The sequence below is a fragment of the Mus musculus genome, chromosome X, assembly GCF_000001635.26.
Source record: "Mus musculus strain C57BL/6J chromosome X, GRCm38.p6 C57BL/6J".
NCBI lineage: Eukaryota > Metazoa > Chordata > Mammalia > Rodentia > Muridae > Mus > Mus musculus.
Genome location: NC_000086.7, coordinates 74,979,450 through 75,004,007, shown reverse-complemented (window position 1 = coordinate 75,004,007; position 24,558 = coordinate 74,979,450). Strand labels below are relative to the sequence as shown.

The 24,558-nt window shown below is 39.5% G+C and overlaps 1 protein-coding gene and 1 non-coding gene across 2 annotated transcripts in view; both read left to right on the top strand.

Moving 5' to 3' along the window:
• Gab3 (growth factor receptor bound protein 2-associated protein 3) overlaps positions 1 to 15,463 on the top strand; it is a 96,361-nt gene extending 80,898 nt beyond the window's left edge. Inside the window, exons 7-10 of the mRNA NM_181584.4 lie at positions 2,116 to 2,197; positions 3,908 to 4,043; positions 13,838 to 13,954; positions 15,172 to 15,463. Of these exons, the coding sequence (NP_853615.1) occupies positions 2,116 to 2,197; positions 3,908 to 4,043; positions 13,838 to 13,954; positions 15,172 to 15,288 (452 nt within the window). The 3' untranslated portion in view covers positions 15,289 to 15,463. The remainder of the gene's footprint in view (positions 1 to 2,115; positions 2,198 to 3,907; positions 4,044 to 13,837; positions 13,955 to 15,171) is intronic.
• Positions 6,325 to 6,431, top strand: Gm25629. Its single transcript, XR_003953144.1, has one exon. It is a non-coding gene; the product is annotated as a U6 spliceosomal RNA (small nuclear RNA).
• Positions 15,464 to 24,558: the final 9,095 nt, after the last annotated feature.

The following is a 24,558-nucleotide window of genomic DNA, read 5'->3' as shown; positions in this document are numbered from 1 at the left end:
GATAAAAAGAGTCAGAAAACAAAGGTACTGTGGCTCTGCAAATGCATTCTACAGAGGACTTATTTTTGCCTATTTCTATAGTGAAGTCCCAGGAGTAAGTGATGAGAATCATAAAGAAAGTTACCAGATATCTCATTTAAATAGCACTAAAATGTATAGTACTGGCTTTCTGGAAGGCAGCCAACAATGGTCTTTGACAATTCCTTAATGTACTTCATACTCAAGTATAAATTTTATATATATTTTTTACCACTCAGCAGAGGCAGAGTGGTGGTGGTGGGGACTTCAACTGTGAACCATATGACTCTTGTGCACACAGGGCATCTTTTTGCTCCGTGGTTACTACTCCCAGGCAGCCCTTCTGGTAGAAAAGGAGAAAGGGGAAAGATAGATCAAAGTGAATTCTTTTAAATTTACTTGAGATTCCTTTATGTATGTGGATATATTTCCTGTGTTTATGTCTGTGTACCACATGCATTCAGTGTTCATGGAGGCCAAAAGGGTTCATCAAATCCTCCGGAACTGGAGATACAGATGACTTAACTGCCATGTAGGTTCTAGGAACAGAACCAGATCCTCTGGAAGAGGAGCAAGTGCTCTTAACCATTGAGCCATTTGTCCCTCAAAGTGAATTATTAACTTCATTCTTACTTAACTTCATTCACTTGCCCAATAGGCTACACGATTATAAGGAAACATTTGGTGCAATGGCTGTGATCCCTGACACACCATATGGTCTGCGTATGCCCCTCATTGCTCTTAGAAAAAATTGCCCCATTCTGGTGGCCATGCGCAAAGCTGCTAACTGAGACTTTACTCAGGTCTAGTCAATACCAGCTACACCTTTTTGGTTGTAAGTCAACCACATGTGTAGAGTGTTAGCCATGCATGCAGTGGTATGTTAGGTACTGGATAGTATGCAGGAATGAAAATCGAGGCAAGTCTTTGGTCTGAGGAGGATCATATATCAAAATCACCTAGAAGAAACAAACATTGCAAAGTTAGTATTAAATATAACGGACTCTGCCTTGTGGGATATGAGGAAATAACTAGCTATTGTAGTCAGAAACAACATCAGACCATTTTAAACAAAGGATGGAATTAAGGATAAAGACTTTATAGGTTAAGTGAAAGGGTGGGCAGTAAGAACAGGTGAGCTGTGGGATGAATTTTGGAGTTCATCTCGGAAAGAACAGAGTTGTTAACCCTGAAGACAGATGATGAGCCTTTCTCACTAGGGACTTCATTCATGTATTTCCCTCTCCCCAGCCCAGACAGTTGCCTAGGCCTATGATACCTAAGAAAACAACTGGGCAGCAGGAAGGTCTCGGTCAGTATCTTCCTGCTTATGTACTTTAGTGGAGAAAATACATATCAAAATAGGCAAATAGGCCACTGAGGCAGGTACTAAGTACAGAGACTGCGGTCTTGAGCAAGCCAAAAGGAAATCCTGACATTTGGGATTATAGTCTAGACTTTGGTCAAATAATCGCAGATACTGTTTCATCATAAACCCTGGGAGAAGTACATGGATGGTAAGCAAACAAAAGCATAAAGCCTGTGATGAGGGATGTGACACAGTCTGGAGGTCAGAGGCCACCTAAAGCAGAGGACATTGAACTGATATATGAAGATAAGTAACTGGGCAACAACATGAGGGAGAATATTTTAGGTAGGAGGACCAGTAGGTGGAGACATGGAGACTAGAACCTGGTGATCATCTCTGACTCTAACATGTAGAGTGTCTGGAATACATTGAACTTTCCAAGGCTACAAATTCTGAACATTTGGTTAATATTGTGTTTCCAACACTTACTTCATGACTGATAGACTGAGACTCCAATAACTGTATATTGACTAAATGTATGGTTTCATTTTTTTTTTTTTTACTTCTAGTATGTCATAAGGCCGCTTGTTTAATAGTTGTTCACATCCCCAGGGGATCAGGCAAGAGTGGAATGTTAAAATTTTCACTCATCACCAGTAATTCTTGTTAATACATTTGAGTTTGACATGTAAAGGAAGTGGATTGTGGAAGCTTTTACAATCTTTAGATTCTCTGCTTAAAGTTCCTGAGTGGTATCCATACTGAATACTGTGCACTGCTTTTTTTAGCACGGCCACCTCCCTTGGACTCGAGAAACCTTTCCACCATCCAGGAACACACATCTCTAACCAGGACTTACACTGTGCCTTGGTAAGCCTCAGACCTTAGGTCTCTTGTGGTTGAAGTGCATTTCATATTGATTAAGAGAGCCAAAGAAGGATTTGATCTAGTTATCAAGAGCCACAAGTGGTTTCTACACCAAGAAGGAAGGTGTGTAACTGAGTTTCTCTGGATTTTGAATTCCAGAAATAGAGCAGTGTTAGGAACTTCTCTCTCTTCCTGGTGTACCTGTTCTCTGCAGAACCCTTTTCTTTGTTGCATGCTCTGTATTAGTCAGGGTTCTCTAAAGAAACAGAGCTAATAGAATGGATAGGTGTTTGTTAAAATGACTTACAGGCTATGGTCAGAGTTAGTTCAACAATGACTCTCTCCCAGTGGGAAGGCCAAGAATCCAGTAGTCAGTCTATGATACTGGACTCAACAGTCCCAGTCTGCTACTGGAGTCTCAGGGAATTTCCAGAAAGATATTGATTTTCAGTCTACATTGGAATCCCGTGAAAGTAGGTTCTAACTCCAGTGAAGGAATGCCTCAGGAATAAAATAGATGAATTTGTCAGTGAGAGGGAGCTGTTGTCAGAAGGTGTTTTTAAGATTTAGGGTAGGTCTTCCCACCTCAATGATCCAGTAAAGAAAATGTCTCACAGGTGTGCCCAGCTGCCTCCATTGTGGTTGATTCCAGATGTAGTCATGTTGACAACAAAGATTATCACATACTCCAAGCTTGTTTACATGCTTCAATTCCAGTATCAACAAAGATAGGCTATTTTTTGATCCAAATGTAGATATTCAAGGGAGACAAAATTATGGAATTCTGTCAAATTGGCATCACCCATGGCACAGAGTGCACAGACAGCACTACTAACTAGGGTTCCAGAAGCTCAACTTAATGAATCATATCTGAGAAAAGAGTTTTCAGAGAAAGTGGGATTGTTTATAAGCTGGATAGACAAACATTAACACATCTGTGCCTATTCATCTTACCTTCTAGAAGCTGGATTTTCTGAATCTAAGGTTAGCCCAGGAGTTTCCTGGCACACAATAAATGCCACAGGACAGGGAACCTTTTTTGAGATAGGGACTGGATGGCCTGGAGCTCACTATGTAGATCAGGAAGGCCTTGAACTTACAGAAATCTGCCTGTCTCTTTGTACCAAGTTCTAGGATTAAATAAAAGTAAAAGCATATACCACCCTACTCATGTGGACATGCTAACTTTGTAAAGAATTCTGCAGAGAGCTTTATTTCCAGGCCAAACTGCAGAGACACTTGGCCTGTTCTGCCTTAGGAGGAAAAGGGAGATTAATATATGGTCTCCTCTTGTCTTGTCAGATGATTGAGTATACTTTCTTATTTCTCCTGTCTAGTTTTGAAGCAAAAAGACCCCAAAGAAGTGAGAAGGGGTTTTTGTTGTTTGTTTGTTTGATTAGATTTTGCTTGGAGTATTTTTTTTTTATCCTGACAGCTACCTTTATGACTTTGGTGCATTTTTGTTAATTTGTTGTTGTTTGCTAAATAAAGGCATTTGTCTGTGTTGCATGGAGGGCTTAGGAAACAGCAATTAGGAAGCATTTGCTCCAGAGTGGGACACGGCTACTGGGAAGTGTCTTCAAGAATTGCTTGGGCCAAAAGGAAGTTGTGTTTGGAAGGAACAGGCTCAAACCCCACAGGGCTGTCTGTTCTTGGCTGTTTCAAAGCAGCTCTAAGACATTGCATTGACTTCATCTGTATTCTTTATCTTAGCAATCGAACCAGTTTTCTCTCTCCACAAAGAAATGGTATTAATTGTGCAAGACTTTTTTCCACTCCTTCTGAAGAAGAAGAAGAAGAAGAAGAAGAAGAAGAAGAAGAAGAAGAAGAAGAAAAGTACATCCAAATGGTAACCCTGTGGGTTTTTTTTTGTGTGTGTGTTAGTGTGTGTGTATGTGTGTGTGTTGTTTCTCTAAATTTATAATCTTGAGAGTTCATTATGATGAATGCACTTTTCTCAAAAGTCTGTGTGCAGTCATAAAGAATGGCTTATTATAAAACCAGGTCACCGGGTTTTTTGTTTGTTTGTTTGTTTGTTTTTTGATTGGGAGAAAATCAATTTGAAACTAATTTCCTCCTTTCGTTTTCTTTTTTAATGTGTATTTTAAGTATATGCATGTATGTTGTGTGTGCATGTGTGTTTTATAAGTAAGTACGTGTACATATTGGTGCATGTGCATATGTGTATGCACATGTATGTGAGGGCCAAGGGTTGACATCAGAAGTATTCCACTACCTCAATTCACCTTGTCTTTCTGTCTCTCTGTCTCTTTATTTAAGTAAATTTTAGGATTGGCTAGGCTGCCTGGCTAGAGACTTTCAGGGATTCATCTACCTTCTCCTCCCCAGCAAGTATCTGAATTACAGATGTATGTAAACATGCCTAGCTTTTATTTGGGTTCTGGAGATCTGAACTCAGACCCTAATGTTTGAGTGCAAAGTGCTTTATCTACTAAGCCACTCCTCAGCAACCTTGAAGTTGGTTTTCTTTTTTATGGTATTCAGCTCCTTATACCAGTTGAATTCCTCAATATTTCAGGAGAACCCAGGACTAAAGGTTATGTTATGGCAAATAGAAATGGTAGCCAATTCTTTGTTCAAAAACGGTGATGTTCTGTTTGATTCCAGTGATTTGTAATTCTCTAAATGTCCAAAGTCCAATCTGTGAAAATACATTTATTGGAGGCTTTATTTTATACAAATATTTACCTCTGAACTTTCTGAACATTCACGTTTTAGGGTCTTTCTGTAGACTTGAGTGGGTAGAGATGTAACATCTTTGTGCTTTGATAAGACAGTCACAGTTCAAAAGTGCTAATATTAGTGCAATTAGGGAACCCTTTAGCCAGAACTATGTCTATTCACAACACAGTAACAGGGAGTTCCAGAGAGAACTTCAGTATGAACATTATATACTTAAAAGAGTTCTTAGCAGCATGATGTTGAAGACACTGACAATATGCTCTTGAGAAGATAATCTTATTCTCATGTGCATGAGGATACAAGTCAATTAAATCACATTATGAAACATTTCAATTTTCATTATGAAAATTTCAAAGAATATATTAAAATATTATATAAAAATAAAAGTCTGAAATGAATTACCTCTAGGAAAGCAACAGCTGAATGCTTCATTTGTCTTATTTGATAAAAGTTAAGTTATAATGCACTTAACCATATGCAGGTGGGATGTGATTCATCTATAAATCTTCTGTGTTCTTCCCAATATTTCTTATACTTAGTAATGGCCCATGGGAAACTTTTACAAGAAACCATCCATATAAAAGATTCTGAACAGCTGTGCTCTTGTTTCTGGAGAGCAGAAAAGGGAAGTGAACTTAAACATTAAGGAAGCAAGTGCAAAGTTATTTCAGGCACTAACAGTTTGCTTCTGATATTTGAGACAGTAAGACAATACAGTTAAATATTGATTGATTGCTTAACTGTACATAGGTAGTCAAAGATTGTGGATTATATGTGAACCATATGACACAGCACTTAAGGAATAAACAACACTGGTTGATGGTAGATGTGAGTGAAATATGTGAAAAAAGTGAAGGAGTGTCTTAGTTCATTCAGCTGTGTTTAACTCCAGGTAATAATATTCTCTGAAATAACTCATTTATATTCTTTACTTTGTGCTTCACAATGCCCCAATATGATAGTTAGAACTTGCATCATTTATATTGTTTTCTTCCGTAACCATGTGTTTGTTTGTTTTTTTCCACTGAAGAGAAGTTCTGATCTGATTATTAAAAGTGAGGCATAGGGCCAGGAAGTGGGAGTGGGTGGGTTGGGAAGCAGGGCGGGGGGAGGGTATAGGGGAATTTCAGAATAGCACTTGAAATGTAAATGAAGAAAATACCTAATAAAAATTGTTAAAAAGTAAAAAAATAAATCTGTGGAAAAAAAATAAAAGTGAGGCATGTCAGCAGTTAAGATCACTGGCCAAGTTTGATTCCCATCACCTATATGGTGGCTCACAACCATTGGAAACTCCAATTCTAAAGGATCTGATGCCCTCTTTTGTCCTCTGCTAGGATCAGGCATACAAGTAATGCCAAGATATACATGGAGACAAAAATTTCATATACATAAATAAAATTAAAATTTAAAAAACGTGAGACCAGGTGCTCACTTCAGAACCACATATACTAAAATTAGAATGATTCATCGAAGATTAGCATGGCCCCTGCCCACGGATGACATACAAATTTATGAAGTATTCCATATTTTTACTTAATAGTAACTTGGTCAGGGAAGAAATAAAGAAAGAAGTTAAGGAATTTTTAGAATTCAATGAAAATGAAGGCACAACATACCCAAACTTATGGGACACAATGAAAACAGTGCTAAGAGAAAAACTCATCACTCTGAGTGCCTCCAAAAAGAAACTGGAGAAAGCATACACACACTAGCAGCTTGAAAGCACACCTGAGAGAGGATCCTTCCAGTTTCCATCTGGTCTGTGCCATAGTGCCTGGAGCTGATCCTGTGCCATAGTGCTCAATACACAAATACCATAGAGAGAAAGCTAGTCTCGCAGGAGAGTGGACATGTCTGTGACCACAGATAAGACCACCACTTCTGCTCTGAGGACCTGCCCAGAGACCTCAGGGCACAGGAGTGGAGGAGCAGCCTGGGACAGGATCCTTCTGATTTCTATCTGGTCTGCACCAGGACCTGCCACAGCACCCAGAGCTGAAGTTGTGCCACAGTGCTCCATACACAAATACTGTCAGAAGAGAGCTGTTCTCTTAGAAGTGCCAAAACAACTGTGAACACAGGTAAGACCACCACTTCTGCTCAAATTCCTGGCCCAAGATGGAGGAACGAAGAGTCATCAGAACACAGGAACCAAGGAACAGCTGGGGACAGGATCCTACCAATTCCCATCTGCACCCCGGAGCTGACCCTGTGCCAGAGCTCTCCATACCCAAATTCCTCCTGGAAAGAACTGTTCTCCCAGGAGTACTGACACACAGGCTTACAGGAGGGACAAGCCACAGTCAGAGACAGCAAGACCAGCTAAGACCAGAGATAACCAGATGGAGAAACTCAAGGGCAACAACATAAGCAACAGAAAACAAGGCTACATGGCATCATCAGAAACCAGTTCTCCCACCACAGTGAACCCTGGATACCCCAGGACACCAGAAAAGCAAGACTTTGATTTAAAATCACATCTCATAATGATGAGAGGACTTTAAGTAGGACATAAATAATTCCCTTAAAAAAACACAGAAGAGATCTTGTATCCCAGATCCCTCAGAGCCCAGTCTGTGCAGGAGAGACTGCAGACTACAGAAGCAACATAGCTTCTGGACAGGCCCGATTTCGGGCCCTCATCTTCAGCCAGAAAGCAGATCTGAGCTCCAGGCATCTGGGCTCCTTCACCGCCAGAGGAGAGGTGGCCTGCAGAGAATACCCTGACCACTGAGACTCAGGAAAGAGTTGGACTCCCAGGAGTGCTGACAGAGGCTAACAGAATCACAGGAGGAACAAGCTCCAGCCAGAGATGGCTATAAAAACTAACACCAGAGATTACAAGATGGAGAAAGGCAAACATAAGAAACTTACTAACAGAAAGCAAGACCGATCACCATCATCAGAACCCAGCACTCCCTCCACAGCAAGTCCTGGATACCAAAACACACCAGAAAAGCAAGATTCTGGTTTGAAATAGTATCTCATGATGATGGTAGAGAATTTTAAGAAGGGAATTAATAACTCTCTTAAAGAAATACAGAAGAACACAACTAAATAGATAGAAGCCCTTAAAGAGGAAGCAAAAAAAAAAATCCCTTAAAGAATTACAAGAAAACACAACCAAACAGGTGATAGAATAGAACAAAACCACCCAAAATCTAAAAAGGGAAGTAGAAACAATAAAGAAAACCCAAAGGGACATAACTGTGGAGATAGAAACCCTAGGAAAGAAATCAAGAACCATAGATGCAACAGAATACAAGAGATGGAAGAGAGAATCTCAGATGCAGAAGATTCCATAGAGAATATGGACACAACAATCAAAGAAAATTCAAAATGCAAAAAGAAATTAAATCAAAATATCCAGGAAATCCAGGACACAATGAGAAGACCAAACCTACAGATAATAGGATTAGATGAGAATGAAGATTTTCAACTTAAAGGGCCAGCAAATATCTTCAACAAAATTATAGAAGAAAACTTCCCAAACCTAAAGAAAGAGATGCTCATGAACATACAAGAAGCCTACAGAACTCCAAATAGACTGGATCAGAAAAGAAATTCCTCCCAACACATAATAATCAGAACAACAAATGCACTAAATAAAGAAAAAAATATTAAAATCAGTAAGGGAAAAAGGTCAAGTAACATATAAAGGCAGGCCTATTAGAATTACACCAGACTTTTCACCAGAGACTATGAAAGCCAGAAGATCCTGGACAGATGTTATACAGACCCAAAGGAAACACAAATGCCAGACCAGGCTACTATACCCAGCAAAACTCTCAATTACCATAAATAGAGAAACCAAAGTTTTCCATGACAAAACCAAATTCACACAATATCTTTTGACAAATGCAGCCCCTCAAAGGATAATAAAGGGAAATCACCAACACAAGGATGGAAATTACGCCCTAGAAAAAGCAAGAAAGCAATCCTTCAACAAACCTAAAAGAAGACAGCCACAAAAACAGGATCCGAACTCTAACAACAAAATAACAAGAAGCAACAATTAATTTTCCTTAATACCTCTTAATATCAATGGACTTAATTCCCCAATAAAAAGATATAGACTAACAGACTAGCTACACAAACAGGACCCAACATTTTGCTGCTTACAGGAAACCCACCTCAGGAAAAAAGAGAGACACTACCTCAGAGTGAAAGGATGGAAAACAATTTTCCAAACAAGTGGTGCAAAGAAACAGGCTGGAGTAGACATTCTAATATAGAATAAAATCGACTTCCAACCCAAAGTTATCAAAAAAGACAAGGAGGGACACTTCATACTCACCAAAGGTAAAATCTACCAAGATGAACTCTCAATCCTGAATATCTTTGCTCCAAATGCAAGGGTAGCCACATTCATTAAAGAAACTTTAGTAATGGTCAAAACACACATTGTACCTCACACAATAATAGTGGGAAACTTCAACACCCCACTCTCATCAATGGAAAGATCCTGGAAACAGAAGCTAAACAGAGACACAGTGAAACTAACAGAATTTATGAAACAAATGGATTTAACAGATATCTACAGAACATTTTATCCTGAAACAAAAGGATATACCTTTTTCTCAGCACCTCATGGTACCCTCTCCAAAACTGACCATATAATCAGTCACAAAACAGGCCTCAACAGATAAAAAAATATTGAAATTATCCCATGCATCCTATCAGACCACCACAGACTAAGGCTGATTTTCAATAACAACATAAATTATACAAAGCCAACATTCACGTGGAAGCTGAACAACACACTACTCAATGATACCTTGGTCAAGAAAGAAATAGAGAAAGAAATTTAAGACTTTTTAGAGTTTAATGAAAATGAAGCCACAACATACCCAAACTTATGGGACACAATGAAGGAAGTCCTAAGAGGAAAACTCATAGCTCTGAGTGCCTCCAAAAAGAAACTAGAGAGAGCATACAGTAGCAGCCTGACAGCACACCTAGAAGCTCTAGAACAAAAGGAAGCAAATTCACCCAAGAGGAGTAAACAGCAGGAAATAATCAAACTCAGGGCTGAAATCAACCAATTAGAAACAAAAAGAACTATTTAAAGAATCAACCAAAGGAGGAGCTGGTTCTTTGAGAAAATCAACAAGATAGATACACCCTTAGCCAGACTCACTAGAGGGCACAGGGACACTATCCTAATTTAAAAAATCAGAAATGAAACAGAACCTGAGGAAATAAAAAACTTCATCAGATCCTACTACAAAAGGCTATACTCAACAAAACTAGAAAACCTGGATGAAATGGATAATTTCCTAGACAGATACCAGGAACCAAAGTGAAATGAGGATCAGATTAACGATCTAAACAGTCCCATTTCCCCTAAAGAAATAGAAGCAGTCATCAATAGTCTCCCAACCAAAAAAGCCCAGGACCAGATGGGTTTAGTGCTGAGTTCTATCAGGCCTTCAAAGAAGACATAATTCCAATACTCCTCAAACTAATCCACAAAATAGAAACAGAATGTACTTTACCCAATTCATTCTATGAAGCCACAATTACTCTGATACCTAAACCACACAAAGGTCCAACAAAGAAAGAGAACTTTAGACCAATTTCCCTTATGAATATTGATGTAAAAATATGCAATAAAATTCTCGCTATTTCAATCCAAGAACACATCAAAATGATCATCCATTACGTCCAAGTAGGCTTCATCACAGAGATGCAGGGATGGTTTAAGATACAGAAATCCATCAATGTAATCCTCTATATAAACAAATTCAAAGAGAAAAATCACATACCAAAATCCAACACCTCTTCATGATAAAAGTCATGGAAAGATCTGAAATTCAAGGTGCATACCTAAACATAATTAAAGCAGTATACAGCAAACCAGTAGCCAATATCAAACTAAATGGAGAGAAGCTGGAAGCAATCCCACTAAAATCAGGGACTAGACAAGGCTGTCCACTCTTTCCCTACCTATTCAATATAGTACTTGAAGTCCTAGCCAGAGCAATTCGACGACAAAAGTAGATCAAGGGGATACAAATTGGAAAGGAAGAAGTCAAAATATCACTATTTGCAGATGATATGATAGCATATATAAGTGACCCTAAAAATTCTACCAGAGAACTCCTAAACCTGATAAACAGCTTCAGTGATGTAGCTGGATATAACTCAAATCAATGGCCTTTCTCTACACAAAGGATAAACAGGCTGAGAAATAAATTAGGGAGACAACACCCTCCCCAATAGTCACAAATAATATAAAATATCTTGGTGTGACCCTAACTAAAGAAGTGAAAGATCTGTATGATAAGAATTTCAAGTCTCTGAAGAAAGAAATTGAAGATCTCAGAAGATGCAAAGACCTCCCATGCTCATTGATTGGCAGGATTAATATAGTCAAAATGGCTATCCTCCTGAAAGCAATCTACAGATTCAATGCTATCCCCATCAAAATTTCAACTGAATTCTTCACTGAGTTAGAAAGGGCAATTTGCAAATTCATCTGGAATAACAAAAAACCTAGGATAGCAAAAACTATTCTCAACAATATAAGAACCTCTGGTGGAATCACCTAGCCTGACCTAAAGCTGTGCTACAGAGCAATTGTAATAAAAAACAAAACAAAACAAAACAAAACTGCATGGTACTGGTACAGCGACAGACAGGTAGACCAATGGAATAGAGTTGAAGACACAGAAATGAACCCACACACCTATGGTCACTTGATCTTTGACAAGGGAGCTAAAACCATCCAGTGGAAAAAAGACAGCATTTTCAACAAATGGTGCTGGCACAACTGGTGGTTATCATATAGAATAATGTGAATTGTTCCATTCTTATCTCCTTGTACTAAGGTCAAATCTAAGAGGATCAAAGAACTCCACGTAAAACCAGAGACACTGAAATTTATAGAGGAGAAAGTGGGGAAAAGCCTTGAAGATATGGCCACAGGGGGAAAATTCCTGAACAGAACAGCAATGGCTTGTGCTCTAAGATCAAGAATCGACAAATGGAACATCATAAAATTGCAAAGCTTTTATAAGGTAAAAGATACTGTCAATAAGACAAAAACGCAACCAACAGATTCGGAAAGGATCTTTACCAATCCTAAATCTGATAGGAGACTAATATCCAATATGTACAAAGAGATCAAGAAGGTGGACTCCAGAAATTCAAATAACCCCATTAAAAATGGGGTACAGAGCTAAACAAAGAATTCTCAACTGAGGAATGCCTGGAAAAAAATGTTCAACATCCTTAATCATCAGGGAAATGCAAATCAAAACAACCCTGAGATGCCACCTCACCCAAGTCAGAATGGCTAAGATAAAAAATTCAGGTGACAGCAGATGCTGGAGAGGATGTGGAGAAAGAGGAACACTCCTCCATTGCTGGTGGGATTGCAAGCTTGTATTACCACTCTGGAAATCAGTCTGGTGGTTCTTCAGAAAATTGGACATAGTACTACTGGAGGATCCAGCAATACTTCTCCTGGGCATATATCCAGAAGACGTTCCAACTGGTAAGAAAGACACATGCTCCACTATGTTCATAGCAGCCTTATTTATAATAGCCAGAAGCTGGAAAGAACCCAGATGTACCTCAACAGAGGAATGGATACAGAAAATGTGGTACATTTATACAATAGAGTACTACACAGCTATTGAAAACAATGAATTCATGAAATTCTTGGGCAAATGGATGTATCTGGAGGTTTACATCCTGAGTGAGGTAACCCAATCACAAAAGAAGTCACTTGATATGCACTCCCTGTTAAGTGGATATTAGCCCAGAAACTTAGAATACCCAAGATATAATTTGCAAAACACAAGAAAATCAAGAAGGAAGACCAACGTGTGGATACTTCATTTCTCCTTAGAATAGGGAACAAAATACCTATGGAAGGAATTACAGAGACAATGTTAGGAGCTAAGACGAAAGGATGGACCATCCAGAGACTATCCCACCTAAGGATCCATCCCATAATCAGCCACCAAACCCAGACACTATTGCATTGCCAGCAAGATTTTGCTGAAAGGACCCTGATATAGCTGTCTCGTGTGAGGCTATGCCAATGCCTGGCAAATACAGAAGTGGATGCTCACAGTTATCTATAGGATGGAACACAGGGCCTCCAATGGAGGAGCTAGAGAAAGTACCCAAGGATCTGAAGGGATCTGCAACCCTCTAGGTAGAACAACAATTTGAACTAACCAGTACCCCCAGAGCTCGTGTCTCTAGCTGCATATGTAGCAGAAGATGACCTAGTCAGTTATCATTGGGAAGAGAGGCCCTTAGGTCTTGCAAACTGTATATGCCCCATTACAGGGGAATGCCAGGGCCAAGAAGTGGGAGTGGGTAGGTAAGGGAGCAGGGCAGGGGGAGGGTATAGGGAACTTTTGGGATAGCATTTGAAATGTAAATAAAGAAAATATCTAATAAAAATAAAAAAATAAAAAAGGATGTATGCCATCAGTCTTAGCTTTAACCATTCATTTTTAAATATGAATGACAATTGTAATTTAATGTGACATTTTGAGAAAGATGTGACATGAAAGACAGGGAGAAACATTTGGGAGAATATAAAACTGCTAGAAGGAGAACCTTTTAAATTGTATTATTACCAATACTCAGAAAAATGAGTTATTAATATAATCTGCCATCAATATCTATTATGTTAATTAAGAACATTAACAGATTAGAATTTCATGTTGCATAGCCAAGAGGATCTGAATTCAGATCCCCAGAACTCATATTGAAATATATGGACATGTCAACAGGTGCATCTAACTTGCTTTACTCTGTTTGAAATGTAAACTTTTACTCAAATGTGCAAACTTCAGATCACCCTCTTATGACCTGGTGTCATCTGCGTGGATGAAGCCAAAACTTGCATTCTTTCCCAAATGCAACCTAGCTATTCATTATTTACCTCAATCTTGTGATGTTGGTTCCTAGGAGGAATACGGAACAGTCAGTTCCCTGAGCAGAAGTGCTCTTTCTTGGACAAAGAAATTCAGCTTGGATTATTTGGCCCTGGACTTCAATTCAACATCACCAGCCCCTGTACAGAAGGTAGGAACAATTCCCAGGTAATTATATCTGCTTATATCTTTCTAATGATCAAACCATGCATATTTGCTTTAGAACTTAGAAGTACAGATGTGTATAATCAAAATGAGTTATTAATATAATCTGCCATCAATATCTATTATGTTAATTAAGAACATTAACAGATTAGAATTTCATGTTGCATAGCCAAGAGGAGCCAAGAGAGCCATAGGCAAGATTAAGGTTATTAAAACTAACCTTAATCTTGCCATCCCGAAAGAATGAAGTCCCAGTATATTTCCTTTTGGGTGTCTGTGTATAGATACATGTAATATTCATACTTTTGAAATTTGGGGCCCTAAAAGTTAGAGAAAAAAATCCTTAGGCAGAGATAATGGTGGGGTACACACAGGGCTCTTGATGAAAAGACCAGTTTAGGGAAAAATTAACAGTTTAGGCTATCTGGTTGTTAAGGAGTGATGAAATGAGCTTAAGTTGAAGTGGATCTCAGTGGAGGTCCTTGAATGTAGTTTCAACTCCATTGGGTAGTATTCTCCTCTATATAGTAGGAATCAGAAATAATATCGCCTACTTCAAGGACTGTGAGGACTATGTGATTAGTAAGTGATATTAGCTATTAACTGATAGCACTCACTTGACAGTCATAAAATGGATGATGGTATACGAGCAAGGGATGGTCATGATCCACACTAAGAATGTATTGTTTAGTGTAAAAAAAGCAACTAATTGAACAGTGTGTATACAATGATCCTAGTTGTGTATCTTTTACATCCCCAAACACTGCTCTGACATTGAAGAAAAGTCAGTGAGACAAATTAGAGTAACAAGTTAAGCAGGAATATCTGTCAGTTTGAGTAAGCTTTCCACTCAAAGCAGAAAATCTTTGGTGCTTACAGCCCCAAAGGAACATTTATCTATCTATACTAAGAAAGAGTACTGCAGGCCAGGGCCTTTGTGTTACAGACAATCTTCAACCCAGAGCTCTTGGTAGAGGAAAAAAGAGAGGAATGAATTCCAGGATCCTTCTACTTAGTGTCAGTACATATCACATCCATTTGCATCCCATTGATCTAAGCAAATCAAATAACTAAAGAGATGTTTACAAAAACACATATACATATAGTATCAAGTTTCTATAGGGAGAAGAGAAAGGAAATATAGCCTATCAAAGAACATTTAAATTAAGAAGAAATAAAACCCATTTTGTTCTTCCCTTTCAGAAACTTCTCCTTTCAGAAGAGCAGAGAGTAGACTATGTTCAAGTGGATGAACAAAAGACACAAGCTCTTCGGAGCACCAAGCAGGAATGGACTGATGAGAGGCAATCCAAAGTGTGAGAAGTGTGGGCTTGGGTGTGATTTTAGCCTTTATTTCTAAGTTCTCTCTAAAAAGTTCTCCAAAAAGTTTTCTAAGAAAGTTCTTTTCTAAAAGGTTCTTCCTCTTCTCTTTGTCCTCAGCACTTATACATCTTTCAGAATACATGATCATGTGTTAAAACGTTTCTCACAAAAAAAAAAAAAAAAAAAAAAAAAAAAAACGTTTCTCACAAGTTTACACATAAACTCAAATCATAAATTGAATAAGAAGTTTACAAGAGAGATTGTTTTTAAATTATTTTATTTATTTACATTTCAGCTGTTGTTCCCCCCATCCCCTGTCCCACAATTTCTCATCCCATTCCTCTTCCCTCTTGTCTCTAAGAGGGTTCTCTCCTTTTTTGGGGGGGGAGAGAGGGGGAGCCTCAGACCAGCCCATGTATGCTGCCTTGTTGGTTCCTTAGTCTCTGGGAGCTCCCAGGGGTCTGGGTTAGTTGATACTGCTGGTCTTCCTATGGGGTTGCCCTCCCCTTCAGCTTCTTCCATCCTTCCCCTAATTTAACCATAGGCGTCTCCGACTTCATTCCAATGGTTGGATGTAAGTATCTGTGTCTGTCTCAGCCAGATGCTTATTGGTCCTCTTAGAGGACATCCATGCTAGGTTCCTGATGTTATGGTAGGCTTGTAGACAGGAGTCTAGCATGACTGCCCTCTGAGAGGCCTAACAAGCAGTTGGAAGTCAGGTGCAGATACCTACACCTAACCAATGGACTGAAGCTAGGGATCCTTGTGACTGAATTACGGAAAAGCTGAAAGAAGCTGAGGAGGAGGGTGACCCCATAGGAAGACCAGCAGTCTCAATTAACCTGGATCACTGAGATCCCACAGACACTGAGCCACCAAACAGGCAGCACACACCTGCTGATATGAGGCTTCCAACACATATACAGCAGAGGACTGCCTGGTCTGGCCTCAGTGAGAGAAGATGCACCTAACTCTCAAGAGACTTGGGGCCCCAGGGAGCAGGGAGGTCTGGTGGGGTGGGAACATCCTCTTGGAGATGGGGGGGAGTATGGGGTGAGGAAAAGCCAGAGGGTGGACTGGAAGGGGGATAATGACTGGACTGTAAAACAAAAACAAAATAAGAAACAAACAAACAAAAAAACCCAAAACAAACGAACAAACAAACCAACAACAACAACAAAAACCCCTCAGGTGACAGAACATTGTTGGTGAGGTTGTGAAGAAAGAGAAACACTTCTCCATTGCTGGTGGGATTCCAAACTGGTACAAACACTCTCGAAATCAATCATGGCTGTTCCTCAGAAAATTGGACATAGTACTACCTGAGGACCCAGCTATATCACTCTTGAACATATACCCAAAAGACCCTCCACCATGCCACAGGGGCATGTGTTCCTGAAGAAATATAGTTTTTAGCTTGGCTAATGTACACCAAAGCTGTTTGCAAAAGCTTTTCCCTTCCCCCTGCTGCTTGAGGAATTTTTCCTTTCCCTGCCAATATGAACAAGTTCAATAGTTCAATACCACCCGGTCCCTTCCCCATCTGAGAGGACTGACTAGAGGTCATGATGACCATAGCTGCCAGAGCAAGATTAGCTGTTCTCAAAAATTAGCTATAACAAAGATAATAGTCCTTGGAAACCCTACCTCAGTTTAAATTCCAAGATAAAACACATACTGCCTTAACCTTGCTGGCAAAGTTTTCTGGCACATCAATAGCTGATCACTAAAATTAAAAATATACTATTGCAGTGCTGGAGAGATGGCTGGGAGGTTAAGAGCACTGACTGCTCTTCCAAAGGTCCTGAGTTCAAATCCCAGCAACCACATGGTGGTTCACAACCACCTGTAATGAGATCTGATGTCCTCTTCTGGTGCATCTGAAGACAGCTACAGTGTACTTACATATAATAACTAAATAAATCTTTAAAAAAATATATACTATTGCTTTGCTTAGCCAATAATGATATCACTGTGACCCCCCCCCCTTTTCAAAAGAGTATAAAATGTTTGACAGTACTTTTGACAGTTTGGGTTGACTCTCCCTGAGAGGTTGAGTAACCCCACACGAGTCTGAATAAAAACCATTTGTCATTACAGCGATCTGTCATCAAGCTGTGTTTCCAGAGGTCACGTTTTCTATACTTGGGCCCCTGGGGTCCAACACCCCACTATGTTCATAGCAGCCTTATTTATAATATCCAGAACCAGGAAACAACCCAGATGTCCCTCAACTGAAGAATGGATACAGAAAATGTGGTTCATTTACACCATGGAATAATATTCAACTATTAAAAACAAGAACATCATGAATGTTGCAGGCAAATGGATGGAACTAGAAAATATCATCATGTGTGAAGTAACCCTGAACCAAAAGGACACACATGACCAGAGAGAATCTTTACATGAATAGTCATTAAGAGTAATTATCTGACTAAACAATCATTATCTGTCACTACATCTACAGTGTCATAGAGAGTTAAAGACCATAACTAAGTTATCATTGAAATTTTATATAGAAAAATTCAATCAATATTATTTCTTCTGTCCTTGCACCTATAATAAATCATTAGTTCCCTTTTTATGACCTTTGGTTGATTGTTTTGCAACCTCTTGGAATGTGTTCTAAGTTGTAAATGTCTGCTTTCTATCTCAGAAGTAATTAATTGCTGTCACTTGAAGACTTGCAGAGTTCTCATTGCAGTTTTGACACCAAGAAAGACTTAATAGCAGTCCTATTATAAAAGAGCTTAATAATTACTAATACAATTTTAGGAATTCTTGTATAATCGTCATTAAGAATTGAAAAGTCATCTATATTTCTGTATAAGAATCACTAACTGTAGCCTCCCCCAGCCTTGAGCAGGCTGGCTCAGACCTTGTTGTCACTGAGAATGAGACCACCTGGGGTGGAACTTTTCCATCTATATGGTTTTATTGTTTTGTAGCAGTGCTGTTTTTTCCAAGACACTGCTACCTGCTGAGAGGCTGAGAGATTCCTGAGACAGCAGGCAACCCAGTGATTGACACCCTTTTGTCAAACTAGTGTTGTCAGACAAATTGCTTACAGGCTTTCAACAGACATCAAGAGTGGATCTGTGGGAGATGGGCTTTTCCCCTTTATAAGCACAAATTTTCAGTAAACATTGGGCTTTGATCACCATTTGTCTTGGCCTCGTCTCTTTCTCGCCATCTATTTTCTTTTTAGCCCCAGCCTACTTTTCAGGAGGACCTGGGTTCATGTGGCCATGGGCAGTCACAGTTTGGTGCCCAGCGTGGGGCCTAAACACAGCAGGATCAACAGAGGGACCGCTGTCTGTCTTAAGTGGAGCTCCACAAGAAGGGAAAAACAAGAAGATCGTATCTGGCACAGTAAGCCACAGGTATTTCTGCTAGTGCTGGACTTAAACTACATCTTTTTAAAATTGTTGCTGTAGGTGCGATAGAATATGGGCTAAGTTGGGCAAGTGTTGACCCGGCACTGATTGCACTTAGGGGTTGACAGCGAAAAATGGGAATAGAAATTTCTAAACAGGCATTTGTCCGCAGCCTTCAAGAGCTGCTTCAGGTGAGAGAAGTAGGGTTTGAAAAGCAATTGTTAAAAGATTTTTCAGATCAGATAGATTCTTACTGCCCATGGTTCAGAGGAAAAAAAAACTTTAGATAAGAGAACCTGGGAGAGAATTGGAGAAGCTCTGAGAAACACCCAGGCATATAATATCACCCTCTGCCTCTGGGTGCTCTTAAAAAATGCTATTGATGAAGAGACCTTGAAGGCATCAGATAGTACCCAGGCAGAGCTTGAAGAATCTCAAAAAGAATGCCTGCAAGAGAGGACTTTCTCAGAAAAGGGCCCTCTCAACCCTAAATTAGAATGATATAGAGATTCTAATGATGAGCTAACATTAGACAAAAAAGATCATTCAAAAAAAGGAGCAGCCAAATATTTTAATGAGGATTGGCCTCCTCGTGAACCTTCTATTTCACCTATGGCCTCCACTATAGAAGATGCTACTCAAATGGACATGCAACTAAGTAAATTAGAGTTTAAAATTAAGTTACAAAAATTGACTAATGAGGTTCAGGAACTAAAAAGGGTGTCAAATACAGGGAAGAACAACTATTCTAAAATGTACCAATTGCCACTAAAAAGAGCTGTGAGTCAGGCTCACAGGAATGGGCAAAATACATCTGATGTGCTAGCCTTTCCTGTAGTTGAGATAATTGACCAACAAAACAATAGAGTCAGACAGTACCAAACTTTGGAGTTCAAGGTGATAAAGGAGTTAAAAACACACAATATGGCTCTACAGCTCCTTTTAAACAAGCATTATTGGATACTGTCATGAAGTCACATTTAACCCCCCAAGATTAGAAGACTCTATGTAAAGCTACTTTGCCAGGAAGAGATTTCTTACTTTGGAGTTCTAAATGGTGAAAAGCCAGTAAAAGAAAATTGCCTCTTTGAATGCTCAGACAGGTAACCCAGACTGGGATCTTAACTTGCTTTTAGGAAAAGGTCAATATAAAAGCAATGCTAATCAGATTGGGTTTCCTACTGGAGTGTACATACAAGTTGCTATGGCTGTCTGCTGCGCTTAAAATCAGTTACTGACTAAAGGGAATCTTGGTAGAAGTTTAGCCAGTATTAGGCAGGGTCCTAATGAGCTTTTCCAAGACTTTGTGGATACGCTATTAAAAGCAGCTTGTAGAGTTCTTGGAGATTCTCAAATGGAAATTTCTTTCATTACACAATTGGCTTATGAGAATGATAATGCAGCGTGAACAGCTGCTCTTTGGCCACACAAAGGACAGACAGACTTAGCGGGTTATATCCGTCTTTGTGCAGAGATTGGGCCTTCATATAATCAGGGTTTGGCCTTGGCTGCTGCTTTACAAAAAAAAAAAAAAAAAAAAAAAAAAAAAAACCAAAAAACCCTGTGCAAGCAATGCTTGCACAAAAACAAGGGGAAAATACATGCTTTAAGTGTAAAAGTTTGCATCATTTTAAAAATAATTGTCCTAAAAATAGAGATGCCAAGAGTAGACAATAAGGCCATGCTCCAACAGTTTGTCCTCAATGCAGGAAGGGCAACCACTGGGCTATGTAAATCCAAGACAAATATCCAGGGCTGTCCAGCGCTAGAAAACAAAAAGAGGGGCCAACCTCAAGCCCCGAGATACCCACAACAGACAGTTTATGGGGCCATAAAGCTCTTGCGCATGCCAGACTCGACCAGCAAGAACGACACTGCAACAGGATCCTTCTGCACACGTTTATTGGGAGAGCTTGATTGCAGAGGCGAAGAGACCCGGAGCCCAGAACTGGTGCTGCTTATATAGGCCTAGGAAAGGCATGTCTCACACCCGGATTGGTTATGCACTATGCCTCATTTGAATGTTCCTCATCTGATTGGCTACTCTCTCTCAGTACCTCACAGAACCTCATTAACATACCTCATTTGCACATGTCTCACATCTGATTGGTTATATTCTCAGTACCTCATTAACATACCTGGGCCAGGCAGTGACTTGGCAAAAAGCTTTACTGCATATGTACACATTGGTTGTTTGTCCAAACTTATGCATGGTGGCCAGCAGTAGCCAGCACCACTCTGCAACGGCACATGTGGCTTTCTACGTAAAGCTACTGCACAGTCAAGGAAATCCATTTTTAAACTTATCAGGGCAAGCCCAAAAAGTGCAAGATTAAATGTCTGTTCTAACACACAAACAATATTAACCCCAAAAATGGGAGTTCAAACTCTACCTACAAGAGTTTTTAGACCTCTACCTACAAAAACCTGGGGATATCTTTTAGGACAAAACAGTTCTATTATAAAAGGTCTACAAATTTATCCAAGTGTAATAGATAATGATTATGAGAGAAAAATTAAAATCATGGCTGCTTCCCCTCATGGTATTTTAACTATACCTACAAATCAAAAAATTGGGGCCAGAAGAAAGGTGTCCGCCCCACCTGGGAGGGCTTTGCCAGAGCACCTGGGGGGAGCCATCTTGGTTCCCGGATCCCTCAGAGACTTGTCTGCGCAGGTGAGAGTGTGAATTACAGAAGCTAACAGCTTCTGGGACAGGTGGAAGCTACACAGCTTCTGAGGCAGACCCCATTTCAGGCTCCAGATATCTGGGCTCCTTCCCTGCCAGAGGAGAAGTGTCTGTACTGCCCAGGAGGGCTTTGTCAGAGCACCTGGGGGAGCCAGCTCTGGTGCAGGATCTCTCAGAGACTAGACTGTGTAGATGAGAGTGCCAACTACAAAGGCTACACAGCTTCTGGGACAGCCCCTGTTTCAGGCCTTCATCTTCTGCCAGGAGGCATGTCTGAACACCAGATATGTGTGCACCTTCCCTACAAGAGAAGAGCTTGCCTGCAGAGAGTACTCTGAAACTCAGGAGAGATCTAGTATCCCAGGTCTGCTGATAGAGGCTAACAGAATCATGGGAGGAACAAGCTCTAGCCAGAGACAACTATAACAAATAACTCCAGAGATTACCAGATGGCTAAAGGCAAATGTAAGAATCTTACTAATAGAAACCAAGACCACTCACCATCATCAGAACCCAGCACTCCCACCTCAGCCAGTCCTGGAAACCCCAACACACCCGAAAAGCTAGACCCGGATTTAAAAGCATCTCTCATAATGATGGTAGAGGACATCAAGGACTTAAATAACTCACTTAAAGAAAGACAGGAGAACACTGCTAAAGAGGTACAAGTCCTTAAAGAAAAACAGGAAAACACAACCAAACAGGTGATGGAATTGAACAAAGCCATACAAGACATAAAAAGGGAAGTAGACACAATAAAGAAAACCCAAAGTGAGGCAATGCTGGAGAAAGAAACCCTAGGAAAGAAATCTGGAATCATAGATGTGAGCATTAACAACAGAATACAAGAGATGGGAGAGAGAATCTCAGGTGCAGAAGATTCCATAGAGAACATGGGCACAACAATGAAAGAAAGTGCAAAATGCAAAAAGATCCTAAGTCAAAACATCCAGGAAATCCAGGACACAATGAGAAGACCAAGCCTACAGATAATAGGAGTAGTTGAGAATGAAGATTTTCAAATTAAAGGGCCAGCAAATATCTTCAACAAAATTATAGAAGAAAACTTCCCAAACCTAAAGAAAGAGATGCCCATGAACATACAAGAAGCCTACAGAACTCCAAATAGACTGGACCAGAAAAGAAATTCCTCCCAACACATAATTATCAGAACAACAAATGCACTAAATAAAGATAGAATATTAAAAGCAGTAAGGGAAAAAGGTCAAGTAACATATAAAGGCAGGCCTACCAGAATTACACCAGACTTTTCACCAGAGACTATGAAAGCCAGAAGATCCTGGACAGATGTTATACAGACACTAAGAGAACACAAATGTAAGCCCAGGCTACTATACCCAGAAATTTCAATTACCATAGATAGAGAAACCAAGGTATTCAATGCCAAAACCAAATTCACACAATATCCTTACACGAATCCAGCCCATTAAAGAATAATAACAGAAGAAAAAAACAATACAAGGACTGAAACTACACCCTAGAAAAAGCAAGACAGTAATCCTTCAACAAACCAAAAAGAAGACAGCCACAAGAACAGAATGCCAACTCTAACAACAAAAATAACAGGAAACAACAATTACTTTTCCTTAATATCTCTTAATATCAATGGACTCAATTCCCCAATAAAAAGACATAGACTAACAAACTGGCTACACAAACAGGACCCAACATTTTGCTGCTTAGAGGAAACCCATCTCAGGGAAAAAGACAGACACTACCTCAGAGTGAAAGGCTGGAAAATAATTTTCCAAGCAAATGGTCTGAAGAAACAAGCTGGAGTAGCCATTCTAGTATCAAATAAAATCGACTTCAAACCCAAAGTTATCAAAAAAGACAAGGAGAAGCACTTCATACTCAGCAAAGGTAAAATCTTCCAAGAGGAACTCTCAATCCTGAATATCTATGCTCCAAATGCAAGGGTAGCCACATTCATTACAGAAACTTTAGTAAAGCTCACAGCACACATTGCTCCTCACACAATAATAGAGGGAGACTTCAGCACAACACTTTCATCAATGGACAGATTGTGGAAACAGAAACTAAACAGGGACACAGTGAAACTAACAGAAGTTATGAAACAAATGAATTTAACAGATATCTACAGAACATTTTATCCTAAAACAAAAGGATATACCTTCTTCTCAGTACCTCTTGGTACCTTCTTCAAAATTGACCATATAATTGGTCACAAAACAGGCCTCAACAGATACAAAAATATTGAAATTGTCCCATGCATCCTATCAGATCAAGATGGAATAAGACATATCTTCAATAACAACATAAATTATAGAAAGCCAACATTCACGTGGAAACTGAACAACACTCTACTCAATGATACCTTGGTCAAGGAAGGAATAAAGAAAGAAATTAAAGACTTTTTAGAGTTTAATGAAAATGAAGCCACAACATACCCAAACTTATGGGACACAATGAAAGCATTTCTAAGAGGAAAACTCATAGCTCTGAGTGCCTCCAAAAAGAAACTAGAGAGAGCTCACATTAGCAGCTTGACAACACACCTAAAAGTTCTAGAACAAAAGGAAATAAATTTACCCAACAGGAGTAGACAGCAGGAAATAATCAAACTCAGGGGCAAAATCAACCAAGTGGAAACAAGAAGATCTGTTCAAAGAATCAACCAAACCATGAGCTGGTTCTTTGAGAAAATCAACAAGATAGATAAACCCTTAGCCAGACTCACTAGAGGGCACAGGGACACTATCCTAATTAACAAAATCAGAAATGAAAAGGGAGACATGACAACAGAACCTGAAGAAATCCAAAATACCATCAGATCCTTCTACAAAAGGCTATACTCAACAAAACTGGAGAACCTGGATGAAATGGACCAATTTCTAGACAGATACCAGGTACCAAAGTTAAATCAGGATCAGATTAATAATCTAAACAGTCCTATATGCCCTAAAGGAATAGAAGCAGTCATTAATAGTCTCCAAACCAAAAATAGCCCAGGACCAGATAGGTTTAGTGCTGAGTTCTATCAGACCTCCAAAGAAGATCTAATTACAGTTCTTCACAAACTATTCCACAAAATAGAAGCAGAAGGTACTCTATCCAATTCATTCTATGAAGCCACAATTACTCTGATACCTAAACCACAGAAAGACCCAACAAAGATAGAGAACTTCAGACTAAATTCCCTCATGAATATCGATGCCA